Source organism: Polypterus senegalus, chromosome 12 (assembly GCF_016835505.1).
Source record: "Polypterus senegalus isolate Bchr_013 chromosome 12, ASM1683550v1, whole genome shotgun sequence".
In the NCBI taxonomy this organism is placed as follows: Eukaryota; Metazoa; Chordata; class Cladistia; order Polypteriformes; family Polypteridae; genus Polypterus; species Polypterus senegalus.
In genome coordinates, this window is record NC_053165.1 from 105,403,356 (window position 1) to 105,423,223 (window position 19,868).

At 40.1% G+C, this 19,868-nt stretch overlaps 1 protein-coding gene across 1 annotated transcript in view; it reads left to right on the top strand.

Annotated features, from left to right (window-relative positions):
• Positions 1–19,562, top strand: part of strc1 (stereocilin 1) — a 30,931-nt gene extending 11,369 nt beyond the window's left edge. The window contains exons 16-21 of the mRNA XM_039771349.1: positions 68–223; positions 852–994; positions 1,333–1,481; positions 1,576–1,673; positions 1,771–1,921; positions 19,471–19,562. Of these exons, the coding sequence (XP_039627283.1) occupies positions 68–223; positions 852–994; positions 1,333–1,481; positions 1,576–1,673; positions 1,771–1,921; positions 19,471–19,562 (789 nt within the window). The remainder of the gene's footprint in view (positions 1–67; positions 224–851; positions 995–1,332; positions 1,482–1,575; positions 1,674–1,770; positions 1,922–19,470) is intronic.
• The last annotated feature ends 306 nt before the right edge of the window (positions 19,563–19,868 follow it).

Consider the following 19,868-nt stretch of genomic DNA (forward strand, 5'->3'; position numbering starts at 1 on the left):
ATGTCTGGAAGAAGCAGAGCTTTTGTTTTGCTAAATCTCAGCACTAATACAAACTTGTTTTTTCTAGATTTTTGGTCCTGCTGCCTCTCTGCCCTCAAAAACCATCAAGTTCCTTGGGCTGATAGCCACAGGATTCACAGAAAATGAACTCATGCAATTGGACCTCTCAGACCTGACAACTGTTGCCACTCTGGGGAAAATTGAAATATGGTCTTCTCAACAGGTAACTTTATGGACTGGATAGCAAGATTAGGAAAGTGGTCTGTACAGGAGAATTACTTTTACTAAGAGGTTTATGGGAAGTCAGTTCTCTCTCCAGTCAAAGCTTGGGAAGATTTTCACACTACCTTATAAGGTTTATTCATCACCCAGAAAAGACTTTCTTGTATTAGCCAGTTTTACAGAATCCTTTTTCCCCCAACCAGTCCTTAGTGATGCCTCCATACCCAAAGAGATTCTGAGAAGTCCTTCTCATCCATAAAAGCCCCTTTACTGTACATTTAAAATCCAGCTCATCTGAAAATATTTTATCATACAGTATGTTCTGCCATCACCCTTTTGAGGTGCTCAGTTTTGACAGAGCCTTGGGAAATATAATGATTTGAGAAGATCCATGTATTTATCCCTCCTTCTCATATTCAAGAGAAAAGCCCTCAGTGTGTCATCTTAATTTTGACATTGTCAGTAAACAGGAATAGACTTGATAGCCCTGCAACGCAAACAGATGAGCAGGTCTAGAAAATATATGGATGAGGTTTTTAAAATATGGTAAGATCCACTTCTCCAGGTGTCGTGTTACATTATATGTCTTCTCACCACTCACCTACAGTATTGCTTGCATTGTTTTACAGCTGTCTGCCCTCTACACAGCCTATCTAAACTCTAGCAAGCAGACTTCAGGTAGCTTTGATGTTAGTGTTCTGGTGGCACTTGGATACATCATCTGTGGCAGTAAGGTATCAGACATTTCTGTGATGAATCCTGTGGAATTCAGGTAGGTGGTTGCTACAGTATGTTAAAAATTACATCAAAAGTAAAGTATGCAACTGAAGTACTCAGGGCTTCCATTGTACGTTATCTTCCTGGGAAGAAGAGACAAGTATAGTTTAGAAGCCTAGACTTGAAAAGAGTGTGGCATCTAATTCCACAGCTAGGCATTTGTGTAATCTTAAACTAGTTCCAGGATTGTCCAGATATTAAACTGTACAATGATGCACCTCTGCAAGTTAACTTGACATTGAAATATATTTTGCATTCCCTTCATTATGGAGTAAATTATAATGCAATTAGAAGTGTCCTTTCCATTTGCTCTGCTGTGTTTGATTTCACCAGTAAAGCAGTTCTTTGGATTGGAAAGTTGAAACTGTCCTGCTCTGAAAATCAACTGGAAGAAATGGCCAAGCTGCTAATGCACAGCCTTGCATTTGGGCCAGCAAGTAACTGGCATGGTGACACCTTCCTGGAGATTGGAACTATTGCAGGTGAGAAGCTCAACCCTGCAGTTTATTTTCTGACATTTATATTCACATTTTGATTGACCATGTTTTTATTTTTGTTTTTGTTTTTTCGGCTTAGCTGGACTTCCAGATTTTGTGTTGTCATCACTTGTGAAAGAACAAATTGAAAGCCTTACACCTTTGGCTATATCCAGCATTCCCCCTTCAAAGTTATCTGTAAGTGCACGATTTTGACTTTCTTGCTGACTGGTGAGGATTGTGCTGCACTTATGATGATTCTCAACATTCTTTTTTACAACGTTTTGTGTTGCAGGTGGCGTTTAGCCCCACCCAGATTCAAATGTTCACTTATAATCAGGGAGTTGCCGTCACTGCAGATCAGCTTCTGGCCCTCGACAGTCAACAGCGGGCTGCATTATCCATGGTGCTGGCATCCTGGGATGACAGACAAATTGATTTTCGAGGTATGGCTGTATTATTGTCATGAATCATCCCTCTAAAGAAAGTAACATATAATGTACCATTCTTAACAGTCAGTTCTGGTCAAGTGTGCTTTAGCTTGGCCTCATGTTTTTATCAGGGAAGATTTTGCTCAGGGGCACATAAACTAGTTGAAGATCCTATCTAGACTTGCCAGCCTCTGCTATTTTTAGTATTTGTCTGTTCATATTGAATAATGTTTAATTCTATGGCATGGAAGTTTACTAGTCAGGAATACTACTTCACAGCAGTCAAGGGACTGCATATATGGAGTTTGCATTTTCTCATTATGTCTGCATTTCCACATCCCAAAGAAATACTGTACTTATTTGCTCAATTGAAAACTATATACTGGACCATTGATGTGTTAAATGAATGTGACCTGTGATAACCTGAAATTATATTCAACGTTAGTTGTGGCTTTGTATCTGAGGCTGCTGGGATAGGATCTTGCCCCATTAACCCTGAACTAGATTTAGCAGTTTATGACATAAAATAAATATCTTTGCTTACTGTAAAGTCCCACTGATTTTCCATTATAGTCTTAAAGTGACTTCTAGAATAACAGAACAATTTAGGCTTAACACCTGCTTGTTATTTTACTACAGGAAGGTCCAGAGGAGTACGTCTGTATGTCATAAGCCTTGGACTTATGTCAAGCCTACTGTCAGCACTGTTGCTGTTGCACTGCCTACAGAATTAGAAAGCTGTACTTCTTTAACAGCGCCACTAAAATAATCTTAACAGTTTGAAGTTGGAGTCTCAGTTTTTTTGTGACAAAACACTTTTCTGATACATACTGTGTTCTGAAACTGATCATGAGACTGAATTGTCCTTACTCTGCTCTGGATGAAGTCAGTGGGACCTCCTTACAATTTTCACGTGTGTCTTTATACTAGATGATTACCTGCGGCTCATCTAAGGATATGAAAGATGTTAATTTAGTAAACTCATTCCCATGCAATTAATTCTGTCAGCTCCCATGGGTCACAAGGGTTCCATCACTCCAGACCACTGTCCCATCACAGGAGCTGTCCCAGGTGTGCTAGTGTGTAATGCTTTCTGTTGTCATCTGTGTGTACAAGTTTAGCTGATTTTCTTGGGTAATGTAAAACGCATACTGAATTTCTGATAACCTAGTGTGCACTGGAAACAGTAAAAAAACGTCTGTGTTGTAAAAAAAACATTTCTTTACATTTTTGAAAACAGGACAATATGATTGACTTGGGATTGTTAATGAAACACAATGACCCATTTAGAATCATGGTGGGAAAAGGCAGGAGATCGACATCTTACTTTTAATGTGACATTAGAATCTATTTTGGAAAAAATAATTTGTAAATATACAATTGTCAGTTTTCTGACCATCTCAGACATTTGACTAGACTCCATAATCCTCAACCACAACACACATGGTAAATATGAATCTGTCTTGGCCCGAGGGCATTCTGATAAGTTTCCTGCGTGTTACTCTAGCCCAGATATGCGCATGTTGACTTCTGTCCAGCAGGCTTCATATTTTTCCAGACAGGTCTTATTTACAGATTCCTTAGATTACTGTCAATATTTATGGTACTGCCTCTCACCTCATAAATTCAGATTCATTTTATATGTCTTGAGACTTAATGTCTATGAACTTACATACACAAAGTGAGATTTAAAAGATTTCATTAAAATAGCAGCATCTTAAATGCTTATTTCTAATTTGAAATTGGGCTGGCAGTGTATTGAAGATGTATACCATAGCCTTGCAGTGGCCCATTTATGTGGGTGAAGGGCATGGGCAGGACCTACTCCAGGTAGTATATATAATATCTGAATGTTTCTGATATTGTGAATAAAGTAGAATTTGATCATCTAATTTTACTGTCAGCTCCCTCTTCTTATTATCCGGTCTCATAAACAAAAACTGATACTGTGTACTTTTTATTTTGTCATAACTTTAGATCAGAATTATTTAAGCAAGTAACCCCTATGAACTATGAGTGTTTAAAATAAGTGTGCAAGACCCATTTAATCACTGTATTAGCACCACTGTGAACTATTTGGGGAACTAAACAAAAGCAGATTTTTAAATTTATTTTTTAATCTGGTAATGTATTGTTATTGTGTCAGCACAGCCATCTTCTATAAAAAAAATATATTCTGTGCTCTGCTACAAAATGTAAACTACACTTACTTCTAAAATTGGGATTGGCTCCAGCAGACCCCCGTGACCCTGTAGTTAGGATATAGCGGGTTGGATAATGAATGGATGGATAGATTTCTAAAAAATCCTCATGAAAAAGAATCATTTAGCACTTAATCCTGGAGTTGCGTTGCCACCTGCTGCCAACAATATGTCATTGCATTTAATATGTCAACACTAAATGTGCTGCTTTGCTTTGGGGCGTTTGAGAGGAGTACCTTTATCTTAAAAAAAATAAATAATGTGTGCCTCATTTATTATAAAATGTGATGTATTCCCAAACACTTATGTGTTTAAACATATTTCAACAGAAATGTATCTGTACTTTGTCTTATTTTTTCCTAATTGTATATTTTACTTTAGAAGATGCTGTTCCACGATTTGTCTATGTGTATAGCCCCAAGCCAGAGTAGCTTTTTTTTTTTATTTGTATTTTATTAAATGTATTTAAAGCATGTAAAATTACATACAATCAAGTCAAACATAACAAAACTAAATTATTTTCAACTGCCACCCATGAGAAAGAGAAGGCCAACAGCCAGAGTAAACATTTTGAGAGTAGTAAAGAGAGAAAGGAGTCCACTCGCTGTTCTAGGTCAGAGGCCAGATTGCGGCCCTAAGTTGCTGAAGAATCCCTTGTCTTACTGATGTCAGGGTGTCAATGCTGTATATTTTTCTGCAGGGAGTCCGTATCGTTTCCTAGCATTAGCCCATCTCGGATTGGGAGACCATTCAGTTGCACACCGCTGTGTCAGTATACAGTATACAAGATCAGTGTAGAGTCACCACTCTGCTTAAGAGGTCTTTAAACTGAAGCAACAAACAGGAAACCCACACAGGGCGCTCTGCAACTGGAAATTAAACAAGGGTCCAAGTATCTCCTGCAGCACCATTGTGCCACCTCATAACTTTCTTTTTTTTAATCAGCGGTAACATTCATATTTTAAAATGTCTGACAAAATGTTGTTTGCTTTTTTCCCTCCACTTAACTGTTTTCTATAACCTCCTCCCATTCCCTTCTTCTCTGCCACTTTTCCTGGTGAGAGTTATGGCAACAGCAGGCCAAGCAAATCAGCCCAGATTTCCCTGTTCTGAGCTACAGATGCCAGCTCTTCCTAAGAAATAATGTTATCTTATCACGACTATTTTACAATAAACCATGCAGTGACTTATTGTAATACATGGCTTGTGGCCGTAGGACGCGTGGCACACTTGCTGTCTACATATTTATATAATGGTATGAAAATCTGCCTCAGAGTGCTGAGTTGATTATCAACTATCTGATTGAAAATGAATTTGGGATTCTCCTTCACAGAAACTATCAAAAGAAACTTGGAATGTCTACAAAGACATTGTGACACAGGACAAACCAACCAAATGAAGACATCGATTGATCATGTTTTCTCTTTGCACTCTATTTCTTGGTTGTTTCTGTAGATGTTTGTGTCTTTGGTTTCTGTTGCTTTCCCAAACTCCCGTACACTCACCTCGGTAGTGCGTTTAAGTGAACAAACAAACAAGGACCATGAAGAAGATCACCTACAGTGGTGCTTGAAACTTTATGAACCCTTTAGAATTTTCAATATTTCTGTATAAATATGACCTAAAACATCATCAGATTTTCACTCAAGTCCTAAAAGTAGATAAAGAGAAACCAGTTAAACAAATGAGACAAAAATATTATACTTGGTCATTTATTTATTAGGGAAAATTATCAAATATTACATATTTGTGAGTGGCAAAAGTATGTGAACCTTTGCTTTCAGTATCTGGTGTGACCCCCCTTTGCAGCAATAACTGCAACTAAATGTTTCCGGTAACTTTTAATCATTCCTGCACACCAGCTTGGAGGAATTTTAGCCCATTCTTCCGTACAGAACAGCTTCAACTCTGAGATGTTGGTGGGTTTCCTCACATGAACTGCTCACTTCAGGCCCTTCCACAACATTTCGATTGGATTAAGGTCAGGACTTTGACTTGGCCATTCCAAAACATTCACTTTATTCTTCTTTAACCATTCTTTGGTAGAACGACTTGTGTGCTTAGGGTCGTTGTCTTGCTGCATGACCCACCTTCTCTTGAGATTCAGTTCATGGACAGATGTCCTGACATTTTCCTTTAGAATTCTCTGATATAATTCAGAATTCATTGTTCCATCAATGAAGGCAAGCCATCCTGGCCCAGATGCAGCAAAACAGGTCCAAACCATGTTATTACCACCACCATGTTTCACAGATGGGATAAGTTTCTTATGCTGGAATGCAGTGTTTTCCTTTCTCCAAACATAACGCTTTTCATTTAAACCAAAATGTTCTATTTTGGTCTCATCCATCCACAAAACATTCTTCCAATAGCCTTCTGGTTTGTCCACGTGATCTTTAGCAAACTGCAGACGAGCAGCAATTTTTTTGGAGAGCAGTGGCTTTCTCCTTGCAACCCTACCATGCACACCATTGTTGTTCAGTGTTCTCCTGATGGTGGACTCATGAACATGAACATTAGCCAATGTGAGAGAGGCCTTCAGTTGCTTAGATGTTACCCTTGGGTCCTTTGTGACCTCGCCGACTATTACACGCCTTGCTCTTGGAGTGATCTTTGTTGGTCGACCACTCTGGGAAGGGTAACAATGGTCTTGAATTTCCTCCTTTTGTACACAATTTGTCTGACTGTGGATTGGTGGAGTCCAAACTCTTTAGAGATGGTTTTGTAACCTTTTCCAGACTGATGATCATCAACAACTCTTTTTGTGAGGTCCTCAGAAATCTCCTTTGTTCGTGCCATGATACACTTCCACAAACATGTGTTGTGAAGAGCAGACTTTGATAGATCCCTGTTCTTTAAATGTCACAGGGTGCCCACTCACACCTGATTGTCATCCCATTGATTGCAAACACCTGACTCGAATTTCACCTTCAAACTAACTGCTAATCCGTGAGGTTCACATACTTTTGCCATTCACAAATATGTAATATTTGATAATTTTCCTCAATAAATAAATGACCAAGTATAATATTTTTGTCTCATTTGCTTAAGTGGTTTCTTTTTATCTACCTTTAGGACTTGAGTGAAAATCTGATGATGTTTTAGGTCATATTTATGCAGAAATATAGAAAATTCGAAAGTGTTCACGAACTTTCAAGGACCACTTGTACATAGAGGATTGACAGTAGCCTACAAAAGCTAGACAAAGCCATTGATGAGAACCTTCTATCTGCTGTGCAACTAACACAAAGCAGCAATGTTAGATGGACTGCACCTGAGGGAAGCTGCTGACACAACATTTGAGGAACACCTTCAAAAGGGCATCCTCTGCTAAAATTCAAAATGTCAAACCACATGCAGAGACCAGCACTTTGAAAATGTGGAACAGACAAACTCCGCAGGCTCCTGCTCTTTATCACTTCGTGTTTTACAGGTACAAAGGCGTAACTGTCTATTTTACTGTGTGTTGGGGCAACATTAATGTTTAGCATACAACACTGCTGATTTGCTGTAAGTGCACCTAAGTTAAAACAGTACTCTGTTTTTCAATGGAATTGACTAAGTTGTTTTATTATTTTCTGTAAAAACTGTCATTTTTGATTAATGTATGTTTTAATAAATACCCCTTTAATCTCTGTTACCTGCTTATTTCATTCTAGGTGCTTTATAATGCCTACCTTCTCTCCATCTCACATTATTATGCGTTTGACTTCCATTTTGATTACTAACTTTGAGGTGCATTGAGCTGAGCCAGACAAATCAGTTATGCAGCATCATATGGAAGATTATGGGGACACTTGGACTGTGTCTGTCAGTCAAATGACATTATTGATATCTACTTATTTATACAGTTCAGCTGTAGCTGTGCGCTTCCTAACCTGCTAAGTCAGTTGTCAGAAGATATTTGCACATCTGATGTCAGCAGAGTGCTATGCAACAAATGTGCCAAAAACCCACAACTGACAGCGGGCATCATCATGCAGTGCATAACAGAATAGCCACAACTGCACAGCATCCGACTGAATAAAGCAAGTCCTGATTCTGTTTCATCCTTATACTTACTCAATGTGAGAAGAGTGCTTCAGATTTCTCTTTACAAGAACCTCTATTAACAAAAACTTAACCCTAGAGTGACTTATGACATTAAATAAAGAAAAGAAAATCAGTTAAGTTGTTGAGTTGAACATCACATAATGCAATGTGCTATACATGCTATGCCAAGATTACCTGTCCTTAAGCTGCCAAGTCATTCATTATGCAACCTAATTAAGCTGACATTCTGAAAATGTACTATAAATCCATCGATGCATGCATATTTGAACCCGCTGCAGGGTCATGAAGGGCTTGAGACTATGTCCGTGGCACTAGGTCTTAAAGTAATGGTGTGCCATTTCATTCCAAGGCCTTTGCACAAACCCACTGCCTGGCAACATGCCAGCCTGCCAGCGTAACTCTTAAAATAAAGTATATTTAGTTTTACTTTAAGAGAGTTGTACCTGTTTTACCATTATTACTCACTTAACAGTATGTCTTAAGCATTTCTGTCCTAAATAATTAGAAAATGAATCTTCATTTTGTGTGGCTCCGCCATTAACTGCAGGTAAGTTTAAAATACACTGCCGTAGCACAATGAATTTTAGGAACAGAATAAATTGATATCTGAATGTATTCAACTTATCACTCCCACAATATTAATGAGGCCATCATCACAGCTAATTAATATACTTGATCTCTGCATCTTGTTCTAAAAATGTTAATCTAACAAATGTGGTCAACTCAGTTTTATTTGTAGAGCACATTTAAAACAACAGAAGGTGACCAAAGTGCTGTATAGTCATAAATCCATCCATCCATTATCCAAACCACTATATCCTAACTACAGGGTCACGGGGGCCTGCTGGAGCCAATCCCAGCCAGCACAAAGCTGCAAGGCAGGAAACAAACCCCGGGTAGTGTGCCAGCCCACTGCAGTATGGTCATAAAGTTCAGGTTAAGTTGTTTTTACTTTATATTTTGTATTAATCATTTTTATATGAATAGTTTTGGATTGTAGTTTCCATTATTTTGTATTGGGAAATTCGCTTTGATATACGAGGGCTTTTCCAGGACAATTACGCTCGCAAACCAAGGCACCAGAGCAATGTAAGAAGCAGGAATCCATCATCACCTGACACAGCACTCCAATGCACCGACAAGCTGCATCCGCCTGGGGACGAGTCACCACCACTATGAGCTGGCGTTCCATCATGCAGATGAGCACCTTTAGAGCCAGCTGCAGGGGAGCCTATAAAATAGTGCAGCTATGGTCGTCCTGGACCCTTTGAGTTACATTAACCAAGATGTATCTGAAAACAATGTGTTCTTTGGTTTCCAAAGAAATATTCCTGCTGTCAGACTGAGTGACCCAGCCATTATCCCTGAGAGACTTTGTCCACCGCTAATGGCATGCACACTTTCATCCTTCAGCTCAAGAACAGCCGAGAGTGATAGAGTTTTGCAACAGAAGGGCGACTTAAACAGGGGCACTCAAGTCGTAAAGCATGTAGAGAAGAGAGTGATATGTCATGTTGTAATAGCAGTTCTTCGGCAATAACTAGTCACCGCATTATAGGTTATAGTGCTAGTCACAATAAAGCATACAACGGTGATGATTTTCTCAAACGGTAAAGTAATAGCACTTCTGAACGTATGTGGTGTAACAAAAGCTTTCAAAACGTCCACACGCTGATCTCTGGGACACAAGGCAGGTGCAGGTGACTATTTGCAGAATTGCAATCTGTCCATAAGTGACGGCATATCGGGTGTGACTGAGTCTAGGGGACAGGACCAGAAACGCAAAAATGACATCCAAATTCCAGGTGCACATGTGGTCTGATGTCAGTTATGACGAGCTGCCTGCTGACTTTCACTGCACTTATTGTACTGAATCATTCAAAAGCCTGAGGATGAACTGTACTGACCGATTAAACTTTTTCTTAAAATGTCTCATAGATCATTTTTGACGACTTACCTGTCGTCTTATTGCACAGAAGTGAAAAATCCTTTTTGAAAAAAAAAAAATCTTCTCTATGTTTTTCATATCTGACCAGAATAAAGTTGTTGACAAATCACAAACCGATCCTCCTACAGTTACTCAGCTGGCCCTCTCTCTGGGTACTGAACAACAGGTAATGTTTGTTGGTAGCTGCATAGGCAGATAAAAGTGGAGAAAAACTAAACCTACTGATGTCTTTTTTTAATTTAATTGTATTGTTTACATTTCTTATCTATTTTTACTCTTGCTTTCAAGTTTTTCTTAACAGCTAAAAATGTATAATACTGTGAAAACAAGTTGCAATAATATTTTCAAATATCTTTTCGTCCCTCTAATGAAGACAGATAATATTTGCCCAGGCTCGCTTTACTCTGATGACAATCAAGTAGAATTCTACGCATTGACGTTGGCTGTTCTGTCCCCCCTCTCTGTGTCATCCGTAGTCTCAGTCGCTGTTTCTATGGCTTGTGCTGCTATGCATCTCCTCGTCACACTCACACACGACTTGCTGCTCCTGTGTAGCGCCTCTTCACGTTTAGGTGACTCCTGAGCTTTGACATGACATACTGGTTTTGTTTCTGTGTTTCCCTGAGAACGCCAAACAATGGTTCAAGCTCAGGCCCCCGTCCCTCTTAAGTGCAACAGAGCTCAAGCTACAAACTGTCCTTGCTGCAGTTGGATACTGACTGACATTTTTGCCGTTGGCATTTTAGCAGTTCCAAGCAGCAGGACACTGAAGTGAGCTGAAATTCTCATTTCATTGTGTACTTGGACGGCGGCTGCCTCACACACAGGACCAAACTGGGAATCGCCTGTACAAAGGGCATGCTGAAATAAAGAAATACACTTATTGTGTTTTTTGTTGTTAGTCTTTTATAATCCATTGATCGATGTAAAAAAAAGTATGATAACACCAGAGAGGTTCTAGTCCAGGAATGGCAAACTCCAGGCCTGGTGGGCCGCAGTGGCTGCAGGTTTTCATTCTAACCCTTTCCCTAATCAGTGAGCAGTTTTCAGTGCTAATTAACTCCTTTTCTCTTCATTTTAATAGCCCTGTTTTTAAGGATTCAGTTCTCTGAATTGATTCGTTTCTTCATTAAATGACAGCGAAACAGAAATGAGACGTGAAACGAGCTAACAGATGACCAGCTAAATTGGGGCTTCAAACTGCAACCAGTCTCTTAATGAGAAGCTGATTCTTGCTGTTAATTAAACTTGTTACTTAATTCTCATTCTGCCATCAGACATTTCCCAAACTGTTGATTTTCTGTTTTTTCAAAGAACACCATCAAAATCCTTTGGTGACCTGAGAGATCAACCTTACCGAGACCTTCACCTTTCTTTATTTTCAGATATTGTGTGATGGGCACAGGTGAGCTGCTCATGTGGCGGTTTGTTTCGTGTCTCATTATTGTTTGGCTGCTAATTAAGGAAAAAGAGACAACTAAGGGGTCTGAATCAAGTTAATGAAGACTAAAGCAAAAGAAGTTAATTAGCAGACAAATCTGGTCACTAATTAAGAAGATGGTTAGAATGAAAACCTGCAGCCACTGCGGCCCTCCAGGACTGGAGTTGGACACCCGTGTTGTAGTCACTTGGCAGCTGAGGCTGACGGTGCAAATCCGGCGCCTGGTCACTGTCCACATGAATTTTGCACGTTCTCCTCATGTCAGTGACTTTCCTCCAGGCATGGGCACCACCCACTCACCCTCCTCAACATCGCTCAAATAATACCAACTGTGTTACCCTTTAATGGGAAGGATAGCCTGCATTTGAACTGTAAGCTTATTCAGCTAAAGAATTATCTGCTAAATGTACTGCATCTTCTCACTAAAAATCAAAACGGCTCACACATACACTCAAGAAATGAACTATTGGGGAGGTTCAAGGTAAGTATTTAGTCTAAGTTACTTCAATTTAAAATAATTAAATGTGCTAGCATCCCTTAGGGCTGGCACCCTACCCGGGGTTTGTCTCCTGCCTTGTGCCCTGTGTTGGCTGGGATTGGCTCCAGCAGACCCCAGTGACCCTGTGTTAGGATATAGCGGGTTGGAAAATGACTGACTGACATTGAGTTAGATTTGTTAGATGTCACTGTGACGATGCGGGTTTGGGAGCTCTTGAACCCGACACAGTCGATAATGTAACCGGATGAGCTGGACACGAGGACACAACGACATAAGGGGATGGTGCAAAATGCAGATGTGCTTTTATTAAAAACAATCAAAAGCAAAAACAGTGTCTAAAGTGCAATGCAATCAAAATATCAACCAATAAATAAATATTCCGTTAAAACCAGTGAAAAGTGAAGGTTAGAATCCATTGAATAAATCCATATAAACGAGTCTAAAATACTAGGGCTGGAAACAGTCCTTTAAAACAAACCTCAGTGCCTTCTTCTACTGGCAGCGTCCCTGCTTCTCCCATCCAGGCTATGCACCAGAGGAGTGGCCCTCCCTGCAGCTGACCTTCTTCTAGTCCGGTGGCCTTTCAGTCCCTGACTCTGTCAGACCAAGACTTTGGTTCCCTAAACGGCCAGGGCGCTCACGCCGGGGTTCACTCTCCCACACTCAGCCTTCCTACTCCCACTGGGCACCATGGCCTTATGCGGCAAGCCAACCACCTTGTGGGTCACTCAGCTGGAGTGACCGCTTCCTTCAGCCCCACCCACCGACTGTCGGCCAAACACCCTTTCCAGGGGGCTCTCCTTGAAAACACCAGCGAGTCTGCTCTCGATCGCTCACTCTCTTCATCTCGCCTGTCATCCTCCTCCTAACCTCCGTTCACGCCAGTCCTTTTTTTCTCCTCCTTCCGCACTCGCACTCCTGCTATATGTAATGGGGACGTGGCTCAGATGTGGCGATGAGCAGTTCAATTACGGATGCAGACAACTCCTCACCTGTGTACATAAGCGAGGAAACGCCCGCCTCATGTAGCGCCCAATAACTGCACCACCATGGCCCCTGTTTAAACCGCGAGGGCGCCGATTATTTATTTAAAACTGGCCTTTTCTTCTCCGCCGCGCACCCGCTCTACCACAGTCACCCTAACACAACTGATTTGTGTTGAAACAAAGCAATCAGAGTGTTTTCTTTTATCCACTTATTTTATGTTCATCATACATATTCAAAATTAAAACTGTTCTAATCCTCACAATGAGGTACTGTATTCCCATTTCCTCACTGCACAGATAAATTATCTTACAATAATTAAGTTTTATGTACATGACTATCCCAGATTTGCATAAAGTATGATATTTTGCATAATGAGTCGCCTCTTTTGTTGACATCGTGCCCCAAAGGATCCGCACACCTTTGTATATTTGAAAATAAAAATAGTTTTTTTCCAGAATGCCATGGGTTTTTGAGAGGTTGCGGAAGCCAGCATATGATATGTGCTGTATGTGACTACAATTGGCTGGCATTAAACCCCAAACCCAAGACACAGTAATAGAAGACATGGTTTAGAATAAAATAAAAGATATTCATTCTTCCAAGCACCTCTTCACAATCCTCTTCAGCAGTCAGCCACAATTACAAAACAAATGAAACAATAATAAACCATTCTTCTTCTTTACTTCCTCCCGTTCAGTGTTGCCTGCTGCTTCCCAGTGTGAGGAAGTTGGACCTGGGAATGCTCTGGCGTCACACTGTGCCCTCGCAGGAGCACCTCTGGGCCATAGGAAAAGTTGGTCTGTAATGTTCTTTACTTTGGCCACTAGGTGGGGATAGTGAAGAGGCATAAAGAGAGTGTTACGAAAACGAGAGAGTTTGCAGGACTACCGTAATTCTTTTTCCTGTTGTTGCTTCCAGTTCTTGAATTAAAGCCTTAACTTTTGGCACTGAGTCTCTTCATTTTATCCTCCCTCAGCAGTGCCCTCTGTCGATCGCAGGGACCCTGACAGGGCTGCACTTCTGGACTCCCAAGTCCCAAGCACTCCTGATGGTGTCCTGATTGGATTGACATATGAGGACCACTGCCACTTAGACTAAAGGGGATGGAACCACTCCTGATCCTCTACTTTTCTCCATCTATCCATTAAACCATTCCAACTGGGTACAAATTTATTTCCTTGCCCCTCCAGCCAATCCGCTTGCATTATTGCTCTGGCCTCCTGTCTGGGTAATGCCTGGGATGCTTGTTCTCCTGTATAAATATTTAACAGGATGACATGCAGAAGTGCGACTGCCGTGTCTGTTGAGGGTTGTTTGTCCGTCGCTGAGGCATCGCAGCGCCACAGAAACAACTATAACCTGACCGCTGCCACACGCAAAGCGCCAGTCACCCGACAGGTGATGCAGGGAACATTAGAACTGGGCCATTGACCTCCCCGACCCTGCCTGTATAGTTGAATGGCAGATCCCACTACCATAAATGACCCTGCTGTTCCTGTTTCGAGGTGAGTATATAAAGCTGGTTTTGCTAGAGTACTGAGTCTCAGTCACATTGTATATACAGTGGTGTGAAAAACTATTTGCCCCCTTCCTGATTTCTTATTCTTTTGCATGTTTGTCACACAAAATGTTTCTGATCATCAAACACATTTAACCATTAGTCAAATATAACACAAGTAAACACAAAATGCAGTTTTTAAATGATGGTTTTTATTATTTAGGGAGAAAAAAATCCAAACCTACATGGCCCTGTGTGAAAAAGTAATTGCCCCCTGAACCTAATAACTGGTTGGGCCACGCTTAGCAGCAATAACTGCAATCAAGCGTTTGCGATAACTTGCAATGAGTCTTTTACAGCGCTCTGGAGGAATTTTGGCCCACTCATCTTTGCAGAATTGTTGTAATTCAGCTTTATTTGAGGGTTTTCTAGCATGAACCGCCTTTTTAAGGTCATGCCATAGCACCTCAATTGGATTCAGGTCAGGACTTTGACTAGGCCACTCCAAAGTCTTCATTTTGTTTTTCTTCAGCCATTCAGAGGTGGATTTGCTGGTGTGTTTTGGGTCATTGTCCTGTTGCAGCACCCAAGATCGCTTCAGCTTGAGTTGCTGAACAGATGGCCGGACATTCTCCTTCAGGATTTTTTGGTAGACAGTAGAATTCATGGTTCCATCTATCACAGCAAGCCTTCCAGGTCCTGAAGCAGCAAAACAACCCCACACCATTACACTACCACCACCATATTTTACTGTTGGTATGATGTTCTTTTTCTGAAATGCTGTTCCTTTTACGCCAGATGTAACGGGACATTTGCCTTCCAAAAGTTCAACTTTTGTCTCATCAGTCCACAAGGTATTTTCCCAAAAGTCTTGGCAATCATTGAGATGTTTCTTAGCAAAATTGAGACGAGCCCTAATGTTCTTTTGCTTAACAGTGGTTTGCGTCTTGGAAATCTGCCATGCAGGCCGTTTTTGCCCAGTCTCTTTCTTATGGTGGAGTTGTGAACACTGACCTTAATTGAGGCAAGTGAGGCCTGCAGTTCTTTAGACGTTGTCCTGGGGTCTTTTGTGACCTCTTGGATGAGTCGTCTCTAAGCTCTTGGGGTAATTTTGGTCGGCCGGCCACTCCTGGGAAGGTTCACCACTGTTCCATGTTTTTGCCATTTGTGGATAATGGCTCTCACTGTGGTTCGCTGGAGTCCCAAAGCTTTAGAAATGGCTTTATAACCTTTACCAGACTGATAGATCTCAATTACTTCTGTTCTCATTTGTTCCTGAATTTCTTTGGATCTTGGCATGATGTCTAGCTTTTGAGGTGCTTTTGGTCTACTTCTGTGTCAGGCAGCTCCTATTTAAGTGATTTCTTGATTGAAACAGGTGTGGCAGTAATCAGGCCTGGGGGTGGCTACGCAAATTGAACTCAGGTGTGATACACCACAGTTAGGTGATTTTTAACAAGGGGCAATTACTTTTCACACAGGGCCATGTAGGTTTGGATTTTTTTCTCCCTAAATAATAAAAACCATCATTTAAAAACGGCATTTTGTGTTTACTTGTGTTATATTCAACTAATGGTTAAATGTGTTTGATGATCAGAAACATTTTGTGTGACAAACAGGCAAAAGAATAAGAAATCAGGAAGGGGGCAAATAGTTTTTCACACCACTGTATTTCCTTTTTTTTGATACACATTGCCCATCCTTCATCAGAAAAGCATACTTTTTTATTCCCAAAACTGTAATATAAGTAATTTTAATAGTACATGAAAAAATGCATTCAGCCAAAGTGTAACTCGATTACCTTCTACAAATGAACCACCACCCACTTAACCAAACGTTTGTGTTCTATGCATTCGTTAAATCTCACCACTATCTGCCATTATCATTCATATATAACGACATAAGGTTTAGTTGGGTTGATATACAGTAAGAAAAACATGTATCCTTAACTAAAAAATATGTTTAATAAAGGAATTTAAGTTTAATGAAAGGGATCAGCTACTTTAATTCTACACCAAGACGTTCATTTCATTTACCTTAACCATGTCATGTTGTCTGAACACATCTCTTTATATATAAAAAAAAAATCCTGGAATGAAAAAGCAAGGGGACGAGACGTGATCTTCTTGGAAGTTCCCGAAAGACATTTAAAAGAGCCGTGAGACAAAAAAGACTGACAACGGAGCGTCTCGTGGGGACCGTAAACATGACACTTGGTGCCAAGAGATTGTGCCAGGGCAGTCTCGCAGGGACGTGGAACATAAGATTCTTGCAAGACACGCCCTTCTTATCAAATAAGACCACGGACAGCTGGCAAAACATTCAGTCATGTAAAGTCACGTGGCACACACAGATCCTGTGCTCTCAGCAAAGAAGAAAGAGAAAAGAGACCCAAGGCGCAATACATATGCAGAGAAAGGTACAGAATATGAAAGCAGTAACAGTCGAAAGTATTGTAGCGTCCCAGCCAAGCTGAAGCCTTTTTTGTTTTAATTGACTGTTAAGTCCGATCGAGGGAGGGCAGAGTGCAGAACTGAAGACTGATAGCTGGGTGCTGATTGATGCGGTAAGGGGGAGGCGAGACCCGTGGGAGGAGGGGTTGGAGAGGGTGCTAGAAAGTTGTGTTTGGGGTACGCAGTCGTCGATTGTTAAAGTAGAAGTTTTGTGACACTTTATTACGTCAGTTGCTACAGTATCAAAAAAAAGATAGCACAGATCGCATTGACGCAAACAAAAGGAAATTAATTTAAGTTCGAGAATTTCAAAAATGGGGTTTAACTCGCATGCATTTATTGGTTACTTAGCAAAAAAAATTATTAACTGCTGATGATGTGGATCATTTTGTCTGTGCTATCTATCCTAAATAGTGTTACAAAGTCATTAAACACAAGTCTCACAGACCTCATTTAAAATATTCAGCATATTGGGACACGAAAGATTCTAAATATTGTTTTTACAGAAGTTCTGAAATAAAAGTGAAACTAATATAATAGCAACAATTCAAAGAAAAAAAAATCTTACAAGTGTGTATCCGGAAAACCAAACGCGAGGGTTGGTGAGCGAAGCGAGCAGGGGGTGAAGCCCCCTAGTCAACTTAAAAAGAATCTTTCATTTTAGAACCAATCAAACTACAGTGGCACCTCAGTATACGTACGTCTGCTTTGGAATACGACTCTCATGTTAGAACACAGCACGCTACCCTTGTTTACCTCTCTGGAGACAAAGCCATGACTGCCTACGAGCGTCAGTATGCACTATAACTCTCTGTGAATTTTCACGTGATTTTGTGTTTTTTCACGTAAATTTGAATTGATTGTTGAAAAGTATGAAGGTGGCATGCGTATCCGGGACTTGGCTGCTGCATACCGTATGCCGAGAACGACGGTATCTACGATTGTAAAAAATGAAGGCGTTATTAAAAAGTAAAGTGAGGTTACATTTTCATTTATTTCATCTAATTGCTTTTGTATTTATGTATTTTAGTATTAAGCAGTGTTTAAATTATTTTATAAAACCCCATCAATGTATAATATGCCAATAACAATAGGATTTTTTTCATGGGAATGGTTTAATCATTTTCCCGTTATTTCTTTTGGGAAAAATTTGTTTGGTATACGTCCTGTTTGGTTTAAGTCCAAGGATCTGGATTGGATTAAGGACGTATACCGAGGTACCACTGCAATTGTGTGGAGCCACAGTACAGAACTGAATTAAATTAATTTAACAAATCATTTTTTGAGTGAACAAACATGTATAGAGGGGTATTGTATAAATTGTGAGAAGCCTGGATACATATTTACAATTTTTAATTGAAAAAATTGTAGTGCTGGTGTAATAAATCACAAAGAAGGCAGAAAAAGGTTGAGGAACTGCCCCTTATATTGTACAGCATACAAATCAAAAATGTCGGTCATGCTGGAACAAATGGCACTGGAAGCACAAGTGCATACCTGCAAAGCCAATTCTAGAAACCAGAATGTCAATGCTTTGTTATTTTCTTCTGAAAGCTACACTCCATGGAAGGAAGGTGGACAGTTGACATACTAAAAAGACCAAATATAATGCATAAAAATGCCACCAAAAACATGAAAAGTTCAGCGTCTTAATGTAAACAACACTAGTGCATGGGTTAAAAGCAACAGTGTTACTAGTTAATTATGAGATTCTAAATATAGAAAATGAAAATGATGGAGAGAATTACAGTATATCAAAGGTTATAAAATCCTCAGCAAAGATGGATGTCGTAGAAGAAGATGCAGTGTGGCAGATCAACACAGAAGAAGCAATCACTGCAGTCTGATTAGTGATTCAAGTCCACTTCTGATTTATCCAAATCCTGGGATATAACACAACTTCTGTATGCAAACAAGAGCAGGTAGTGATGATGAGTTGTTTCATCTTCCTAAACGTTGACTGCAAAGCCTCTCAGAAATGCAGAAGGTAATCCATATGGTGAATGACTGCTTCCTCAGTCAGTTAGTTTCAGGCCAAACTCAGGCAGTAACAACTGGTTAGACCTCGTTGTCTTCAAACAGTGTTACATCTTGTTATGTTAAAAGAACAACCAGCCCTTAAGTTTAAATCTGCCTATGAAATGTAATTAGAAGTTTAACTTTCTTAAGGCCCGTGTTTTAGAGTTCTCCCACCTGAACCCTCAAATCCAGTGCTGAAGCCACCAAGAAGACAAGGCTAATGTTGCTTCAGTTTCATTCTGGAGTTTACTTGTGTCCAGATGACGTCCTGGACTAGGCTGACTTCTGATGAAGAACTTTCTAGAAATACTGGCACAATCTCCTTCAGGACACTGAGCACCCTGAGAAGGCCAGCAATGTCAGTAGATGCTTTTCCAGCTTGTGATAATTCTACTCAATTAAAATGGCTTATGTTCTTGAGAATCTGTTATTTTTCTCATAATTTCTCCTCTCACTCCTTTATAGGTCCAGTTCCTTTACCTGAAATCCACTCCGGCATAATTCATCTTATTGAGTTCAATGCCACAGTGACTTTGACATGTATGGCCACTGGTTGAGATGTTTCTTATCAGTGCTTCATTGGCAGATCAGAGGTTCAAAGGACACCGAGGATTGATCTAAGTCAGCGGTTCCCAACCTTTTCTCTCTCCCGTACCCCTTGATTAGGCTTTTCATTTATGAGGACCCCCTCTCTTCATTACCCCCACCCATCCCTCAAAAAAGTTTTTTTTTTTATTTTCTTAATAATCAAATGACTCAAATTAACCTAATGACATTTATAGGCTTTTATTTTTTATTTTACATTTTACAGTTTATTTCAATTTTTTATAATAACAGCCTAACATAAAATCAAAACAAAGAAA